Source organism: Engraulis encrasicolus, chromosome 11 (assembly GCF_034702125.1).
Source record: "Engraulis encrasicolus isolate BLACKSEA-1 chromosome 11, IST_EnEncr_1.0, whole genome shotgun sequence".
In the NCBI taxonomy this organism is placed as follows: domain Eukaryota; kingdom Metazoa; phylum Chordata; class Actinopteri; order Clupeiformes; family Engraulidae; genus Engraulis; species Engraulis encrasicolus.
In genome coordinates this window covers 31,802,468-31,811,225 of record NC_085867.1, presented here as the reverse complement: position 1 = coordinate 31,811,225, position 8,758 = coordinate 31,802,468, and the positions used below count along the sequence as shown (strand labels likewise).

Genomic DNA, 8,758 nt, shown 5'->3' with positions numbered 1-8,758 from the left:
GTAGGCGCATGCGCATTTCATTGACCTTCCTTGTGCGGCAGCGTCCGTTTCCAGACGAGGACCTTGAAATTGTTGTTGCTGCTGAGTGTTTCTGTAATTTGTGCAACTGTGGTGGGTCATAAGCCGTGCCATGCCTGGTTCGGTTGAAATTCCGACGTTGCAGGAGCTAAATGTCGAAGAAGTGAGTTGATTTTCTCCAGTAAACACACAGTAGGACTTCCTTACCAACCTCAGGCTGGTTAGCTTGCTATGTTAGCAACCTTACCTTAGCGTCAGCACAGATCATCGTCTGCTAGTTAGAAACTGGGTAAATACTCTTGCAGGTGTGCTTGTGTCTTATTGATAGTTAAATGTGACGCATGTTGGCTGTATTTTGTCCTTATACGATAAGTCCTAGCACATAGGTGACGTTTAAGTGGAAGGTACCAACCTCGGATTCTGATGTAAAGAGCTATGTTAACTTTGTTGACATTGTCAGTGGAATATGCCACCACCACTGCCTATTTCATGTCTTCCCATTGACGCCTTAAAGCTGTTTGGTTATTTTGTCGGTTCATGCACCCAGTAAAATGGGGCTAAAGGTTTCAGGCTAGGCTAGTTGTTGGCTATTAACCTGGTAACATTGGCACAAATCTCTGCTTGCAACCTGGTAGCACTTGGCTTCCCTCAAAATGTTTTCAACAAATCACTTTTTTGCCTTTACAACAGATACGTTTTCTGAACTAGTATTTCGTTACCCTCAGTACATTTTTCCTAGCCAGTATTACATCCATTGCCCTAAGTTTATAGGATAGTCTTCATAGTCTTATTGCTGTTGATTCTCGCCTTAGGTCCTTTAAAAAACCTCACCTGAATGGCCTGTATTTACCACACATAAGAATTAAAGTAATAACATATTTATAACATGTTAATAAAACAGTTATATTCTTGTATCCAATTCATTAGAACACATTATGAAGGTCTGCTATTAGTACTAAAACACACGTGTGAAATGGCACCCTCTAGTTCTTGTTTCGGAGAGGCCCTCTTTGGTTTGCTTGAAAGTCATCCGAGGTGACATTCCTCCTGTAATATTGCACGGCTGGCTTATTCATGAATTGTATTCCCCATCCTCTGTCTTTCTCCCGTCCTGGAAAAGGTGAACGTATCCTCGGCGGTGCTGAAGGCGGCTGCTCACCACTATGGCTCCCAGTGTGACAAGCCCAACAAGGAGTTCATGTTGTGCCGATGGGAGGAGAAGGATCCCAGGAAGTGCCTGGAAGAAGGCAGGAAGGTCAACGAGTGCGCTCTCAATTTCTTCAGGTAATTGCAGGATACCTCTTATGTGTACGTGTACAAGAATACTCAGGCTATTGTATTGGCTTCTGGATTCTGACAACGGTCATTCAATGTCTTGTTTGGATCAACAATGATGACCTGTTTGTTTTTCTGTCTGTTGAAATGGCAGTCATGATACAGTCTCTGGTCATACACACGCTTTTTTACATTGTTTTGAAATGTGTAGATTCAAATCAGCTCATGGAATTTATTTTTGAATGTTTCCTACTGAGTTAATTATGGTATAGTATGAGACTTTTAAATAGACTTTGCGAAACTACTGCAAAATAACTGTATCTTCAGTGCATGGATCCCATCAGAAAGGAGTTATCATGTGAATAACTTCTGAACATGTGTTTTCAAAGAAGCATTTAAAACGACATGGTACACTAACCAAGTTTACCCTACTGTACAGTACATTGCGCAATGTAATTGCATTGGCCATTATATGAGGGGACACACATAAGTGGGCATTACATACAGGGATGAGGTGACTGTTTAAGGTGAAGGGATATAATCAGGTCTATTCCAGCCTCCTCGGCCATAGCATCACTTAACCTGTGGGGCTGTGCTGTGCTGCTCTAATAGCCAGTTGTGACGCCTCTGCACTGGATGGATGTCTGTCGTTTGACGAGCTCTCCTGGGCAGGGTGGCTCCAGTGCGTGATCCATGCTTTACAGCACAGGCAGCCATCATTTACCCAGCCAGAACAGATAAACACACAGAACTGCTATCTAAACACACGTGTGTGTGTGTGTGTGTGTGTGTGTGTGTGTGTGTGTGTGTGTGTGTGTGTGTGTGTGTCTCTGTGTGTGCGTGTGTGTGTGTGTGTGTGTGTGTGTGTGTGTGTGTGTGTGTGTGTTGTGTGCATATTTATAGCAGCTGAAAAAACTACACAAGCCTCAAAGTGGCATGTACCTCTTGAGAGGTTAATTGCTTACCTGAAAGCACACTGTAAATGGCACTTCTGTTCTGTGTGCGGTAACTTAATGTGTTAGGTCAACTCTGTTAGTTGCTTGAAAATGTTGGAATACAGTAGGTCTTGCTCAGAATTCTGATGCGTCTTCTATTTGACCTTAACTGCTTTATAATACGCCTCTCCCGTCTCTGGGCCCTTCAATCCCTTGCTTTGTTGACATTTTTTGAAAAACAACAACGGTTAGGAAAATATTCTGAGAATATAGATATAATCCAAGCAGTAAGTTTATTGCCAATTTCTGTGAGATAACCAAAGAAAATGCAGTGTTTCACCAAACGCTAAACAGTGTTCCAAAACCATTATCATCTCAAATGGCAATACTGACATGCTGTCAATTTCAGAATGATACATTCATGGCTGTTTGTGATGGTTGCTTTAATAAAGCTGTTATAGTTATAAATATTGATTGATGGTTAAAATTCTGTTATGTAGCTCCTGCCCCAGTCTTGTCCATTGTGGCCTGCAAGCTGGTAAAGAGCAGCTATATGAAGTCAGTGATATACCAAATGAATCTATTGTGATTATTGTAAATATTATGCTTTACTGATAGCCTTCATCTTGCATTTTAATGTCCCTACAAGCCGATAAAGGATAGCTGTGTCCTTCATGAAACAACAACAATAAAAATCACAAGAATAACTTATTGCTATCGTGATATTATGAATGATGACATTTACAATTTGCGTTGTAACGTCTCTGCAGGCAGATAAAGGGGAGCTGTGCGGAGTCCTTCACGGACTACTGGACGTGTCTGGACTACTCCAGCTTGCACGAGCTGAGGCACTGCCGCAAGCAGCAGCAGGCCTTTGACGGCTGCGTCCTGGAGAAACTGGGCTGGCAGAGGCCAGAGCTGGGAGACCTCTCCAAGGTGAGCTGTATCTATCTATCTATCTATCTATCTATCTATCTATCTATCTATCTATCTATCTATCTATCTATCTATCTATCTATCTATCTATCTATCTATTCTTCACTAACATCTTCAAACACGTGTGAAAACCTATGTAACAGCAGTAGGAGCCACTGATTGTACACCATGTTTTTTTGACTGCACCATGACTGCTCCTTGCAAGGTCCATCTCAAATTACCACATGGTATGAGATTGGTACAGGAATAAAGAAGTGGCGCCTACTGTAAATCTTTCCATAATTTGTTCATTAGCCCAATTTTTGAACTGACAGTTATTATTGTTCACATTTGTGTGGGAACATGGCAGAGTTGTATAGAGTAAAAGTGCTCTTTCGGATGTAATTGCAACACTAGTAGTACAATATTACAAAGTTGAAGCCATGTGATATCATAGGCTACCACTAGTGTTGTGATTACATCTGTAAGAGTACTTCTACTTTAAACAACTATGGAACATGCTCATCTACGTTAGGTTATAACATTGTGTGGGGTCAGTCATGGGCTGGAGGTTAAAGATCATAGGCTGTGGCGGGAGGGAGAGTAAATTGATCAACTCTCTCTTGGTCAACTCTCTTCACCAGCCCTCCACCCATGTTTGAGGTGCCCTAGAGGCCCCATAGGCACTTAACCCCCCCCCCCCACACACACACACACACACACATCTAATCTGCCGCCTGCTGCTCTGCTCGCATGTCTTTTTCATACAAGTTCACTTTTAGTGTGAATGCATCTGAGGAAGGCAGAGGATTCATGCCATTATAAATCCAATTCCTTTCGCATGGCAGGAAAAAAAAACAGTTTGGATTTGAAGGAAGTGAATGTTACGACATTTGAATGACATAATAATCTGTTACTTACAGCTATGTGTAAAGCCATAGGGAAGTTGTTATGATATAGTTGAGTCTTTTCACTAAAGATTAGAAAGCTGGCGGCTCATCTGCTCAAAGAGGCTACATTTGTTTGTTTTGTTTTTCTTGACCTTTTAACACGTGTTTTGGTGCAGGTGACCAAGGTGGCTACGGAGCGACCTCTGCCCGAGAACCCCTACCACTCCCGCCCCAGGCCTGAGCCCAACACCCCCATCGAGGGCCAACTACAGCCAGCCAAGTACGGAAGCCGCATGTTCTTCTGGAACTGGTGACCAGCACATCATCACATTCACGCCGTGGCCCCCACAATGTCTTGGCCACCACAGTTTAAACATCTGGTTCATACATCGCCAGACCTCAATGGACAGTTGTATGTGTGAGTTGGAGTACCCACCCCCCTTCCTCCTACCTATGTGTAGACTTGTAAAGAGTGAACAAATTTAAATGTTGAATAAAAAAAATATTAATTTAAAACTTGAGTGTGTGAGCATGTGTGTTTTTGTGAGAAATAAACAAAAAGCATTGATTGTATACAAAACTTGATAATCCGATAAATCATCAGAGTTGATTTTGTTCTCACAGGTGTAATACCAGTACATCAAAAGTGTTGCGGAATGCTGGGGCCAAATTGGCAACAAAAAAAAGTTTTATTTTTTTGGACTTGGATGAGCGCCAGACGTAAAACAGAAAAACAATTTCTACAATTTCTGTCTACTATATACTATACATAGTATACTCGCTGAGAGAGGAGAGGCAAGCCAAACACGATGTTGCACACTGACAGGGTCCACAGGGCTAGTGAGGGGGGGGGTCAAGGTTCGCTCCCCTAGAGCTTTGGCCAATTTGCCCCCCATGCAAACCCCTTTCACTTCCTACTAAGGGGGTGGTGGGGAGCACCAAAGGGGGTGGTATGGTCTATGTGCAACCCAATGCCCTTTCAAAGGCTTTGCCCCCTCACTTCCTGTCCAGTTGCACTGCTAAGTTCCAGACACCAACACAGAACAGCAAAGCACAGCACAGCAAAGCACAGGTCAATTGGGCCCCACCAGACCTGCCTGCACGCCCCCCGGTTCTGTTTTAACAGGCTCATAAAGCAAATAAACCTTACTTGCCTCTACCTCTCCCTCGCTCTTTCTGGTGCGGGCAGCGTGCGTCTCTCCTCTCCAAGATGGGGGGTGATTGAAACACCTCTGCAAATGATTACGTTGTTGTGGTATGTAAGACATCACTCTTGATTCACTCGAGGAAGGGTAAGATTGGGAGGGGGGGGGGGGGGGGGAGAGAGAAATCTTGCAGCCCTGCCTCCTGTCTTGAGATGCTGAGCAATTTGAGGAGTTTCCCCTTAGCGATATTTAATCAAATTAAGTCAGATTTTTTTTTCAGTGTGTGTGTGTGTGTGGGCAGGCGAAGGCCCGAAGTGGGTCTTGCCTCATACTAGTTTGAGTGTCGTTTCACATAAAACCCCCTTTCCTTTGAAGTGCCAGGGCAGGCTGATGTCAGCTTTCAGCCATGGAGGCCCCGAGCTGCCGAATTTGTCGTGACGTTTCCTTGGCAAGAAGGCCCGGGTTTGAGAGAAGGAGGCAGCGGTGTGTGTGTGTTGGTGTGTGTGCGTGTGTGTTGGTGCGTGCGTGCGTGCGTGTGTGAGAAGGGCTCAAGTGCCAGCTCTACTGACTGCACTGTAGCCTGTTTAGAGCATCAGATCAAACACCACTTAACGCTTCAGCCTCTCAAAACAAAAATACATATATCAGATTATGTGGTAACGAAGCCAAGTAAAACTATTTAGTTACAAAATGTTGGCATTTCATATGGAGAAAGGGGAGGTCTTTATGCCCACTTGCAGATATGTATGTATGTATGTATGTATATATATATATATATATATATATATATATATATATATAACACCAAATCTAAAGTATAACCCACTGAAATAGGTTGGACACATATTTTTGACCTTTCAATGCCAAGATGTCACTCTTTGTTACCATGGAAAACAAGTGGTGGTCAAATGAGCCAAAGTTGGTGTGTTTTCTAGAAGATGCTTTTGACAACATCTGTCTGCCATCCCTGGTCACCCTTTCTCAAAACAACATGACTACCTTCATAGTCATGAAAACCACTGGTTATCCGTCATCCTTTTTTGCCACAAAAAAGACTACTTTTCCAACTGACATCCCCCCCATCTTGCCAGAAAAGGTAGTGGAATGAGTGAGTGAAAGCAGGCCAGTCTCAAACAGGCTATCAAGCTAGGCAATTGCCAAGGGGCCCCAGCTGAAATGGGGGTGACTGCTAATGTACTTGTTATGTACCTCCTTACACAACAGCAATGACATCTTCGTGAGTGTGGCACCTCCCTAATTTCAATGACTGAAAAGTGCAATGATACTGCTATTGAAGATATCTCCGGGTGGACCCTCCTCAACAGGTTAAGGGCCCCAAGTCCCTCCCTGCCTAGGGCCCCCAAACACCTTGAAACGGCACGAGTGTGTCCCCCCTTCGTGTGAGTTAAGCCGTTTGTATGACGTTAGCAGCTACAGCAGGTTGAAAGAGGCTCCTCTACCCCACTGCATCACACGTAATGCTGGAGGCCCACAATTGAATTAGATGCCGTAGCATGATTGAGCGAAATGCTAAGTGCTGGTGAAGACAGGGCAAATTGGATCAAACGCAGAAGAAAGGGGGAAATGTGAGGCCAGGGAAGTCGTGGAGGCACGCTATAAACAGGATGCTCTCTGACCGCATAAAGCAAAAGCAACAGCAACTTGGCCTTAATGGAACAAAAAAAATGAAAAATAAAAATAACAATCAGAAGAATTTCAGAACTTCTGGTCATGCTTTACTTTACACAGTGCAGATTTTTTTTGCGCAAAAAGAATATATATATTTTAAATGATTTTATTGGGTCTTTTGGAATAAAACAGAAAGAAATGCATTTGTATAACATATGCACAAGTTCTGGATGAGGTTTGAAAAAAAAACTGTACATTTTGACAAAATCTAACCAACCCTTTTTCTAGGCATTTTTTGTAGGCAACAGCACCCCTCCTTCAGTGTGGAAACACACACGCCCACCCTATGTGGGTGCAGACACAGGCATGAGCTGGAAATGACTTATTGGATACTTGGTGTTCACAAGATCATGTAATAGCAGCCTAGGTATTAGGTAAGTAGGTAAGGTAGGTAGTTGGTGGTGGGGCTTATTTATGTAGCTCCACAACATGGCCTCCCCCTTCTTTATAGAGGTCACAATTCACCCTCCACTCATTTGTCATTTACTCATAGCCATTAGCAGCAACATGGTGGTTTCCCCTCTTTCGAGAAAAAAAAAACGGGGGTACCTGTGTGCCTGCAGAGTCTCCAGGCTTGTTTTCCTAGGAGCAAGAAAGAACGAAAGAAAGAAAAAAAAGCCCAGTCTTGTCAGGGAGCCAATTTCTGTCTGACATCGGAGAGAGAGAGAGAGAGAGAGAAAAGAAAAGAGAAAAAAATCCCCTCAGGATTCCCTGAGCTGAGGTGAGGTGTGGCCTGCTGGCTCGTGCAGGAAGCGGCTGACAGCAGCGACTCTGACCTGGCAGCTGAACAGGGGCACACTGCTGTGTGTGTGTGTGTGTGTATTAGAGTGTGAGTGTGTGTGTGTGCGCGTGCATTAAAGTTTGAGTGTGTGTGTGTGCGTGTGTGTGTGTGTGTGTGTGTGTGCGCGTGCATTAAAGTTTGAGTGTGTGTGTGTATGCGTGCATTAGAGTTTATGTACAATGTGTGTGTGTGTGTGTGTCCACATCCACGTTCATGTCCACGTCCTCTACGTCTACATGTATGTGTGTGAGTGTATATGTGTGTGTATGCCCACATTTGTTAGATTGCCTGTGTATGTGTAGTGTATACGTGAGTGCCCACCTTTGTGTACATTAGAGTGTGTGTGTCCACAGTTGTGTAGAGTGTATGTGTTTGTCTACATGTATGTGCATTAGAGGGTGTGTCTGTGTGAGGCACTGGAAGAGGGTTACTTAAGTTGGAGTTATGGTAAGTTGGGGCATGTTTTTAATGGTGTGTGTTTGAGTGTGCGTGCGTGCACACGCACTTGTGTGCGACTGTGCGTGCGTGCGTTTGTGCGTGGTTGCGCGCTCGTGTGTGTGTGTGTGTGTGTGTGTGTGTGTGTGTGTGTGTGTGTGTGTGTGTGTGTGTGTGTGTGTGTGTGTGTGTGTGTGTGTGTGTGTGTGTGTGTGTGTGTGTGTGTGTGTGTGTGTGTGTGTGGCAGGCAGGAGGGGGTGGAGGTGCTCCTCCAGGCTCAGGGCCTTGCCAGGGGGCTCATGGCAGCCTTGGCAGCAGAGGAGAGGAGACCCCCAACTCAGGAAAGCAAGGGAGAGAAGGGGGGCTTGAGTGTGTGTGTGTGTGTGTGGGGGGGGGGGGGGTGAGAGAGTGTGTGTGTGTGTGTGTGCCTGTGCGTGTGAGTGTCTGTGCGTTTGAGTGTCTGTGTGTGTGTGAGTGTGTGTGTGTGTGTGTGTATGTGTGTGTGTGTGTGTGTGTGTGTGTGAGTGTCTGTGTGTGTGAGTGTCTGTGTGTGTGTTGTGTGTGNGTGTGTGATGTGTGTGAGTGTCTGTGTGTGTCTGTGTGTGTGTGTGTGTGTGTGTGTGTGCGTGCGTGTGAGTGTCTGTGTGTGTGTGTGTGTGTGTGTGTGTGTGTGTG

General features: G+C 44.6%; 1 protein-coding gene across 1 annotated transcript; it reads left to right on the top strand.

Annotated features, from left to right (window-relative positions):
- Window positions 1–17: 17 nt before the first annotated feature.
- On the top strand, window positions 18–4,554 carry ndufa8 (NADH:ubiquinone oxidoreductase subunit A8). The gene is made up of 4 exons (XM_063210464.1): window positions 18–181; window positions 1,139–1,302; window positions 2,999–3,164; window positions 4,210–4,554. Exons 1-4 carry the CDS (start codon window positions 131–133, stop codon window positions 4,345–4,347), a joined length of 519 nt encoding a protein of 172 aa, XP_063066534.1. The 5' UTR covers window positions 18–130; the 3' UTR covers window positions 4,348–4,554.
- Window positions 4,555–8,758: the final 4,204 nt, after the last annotated feature.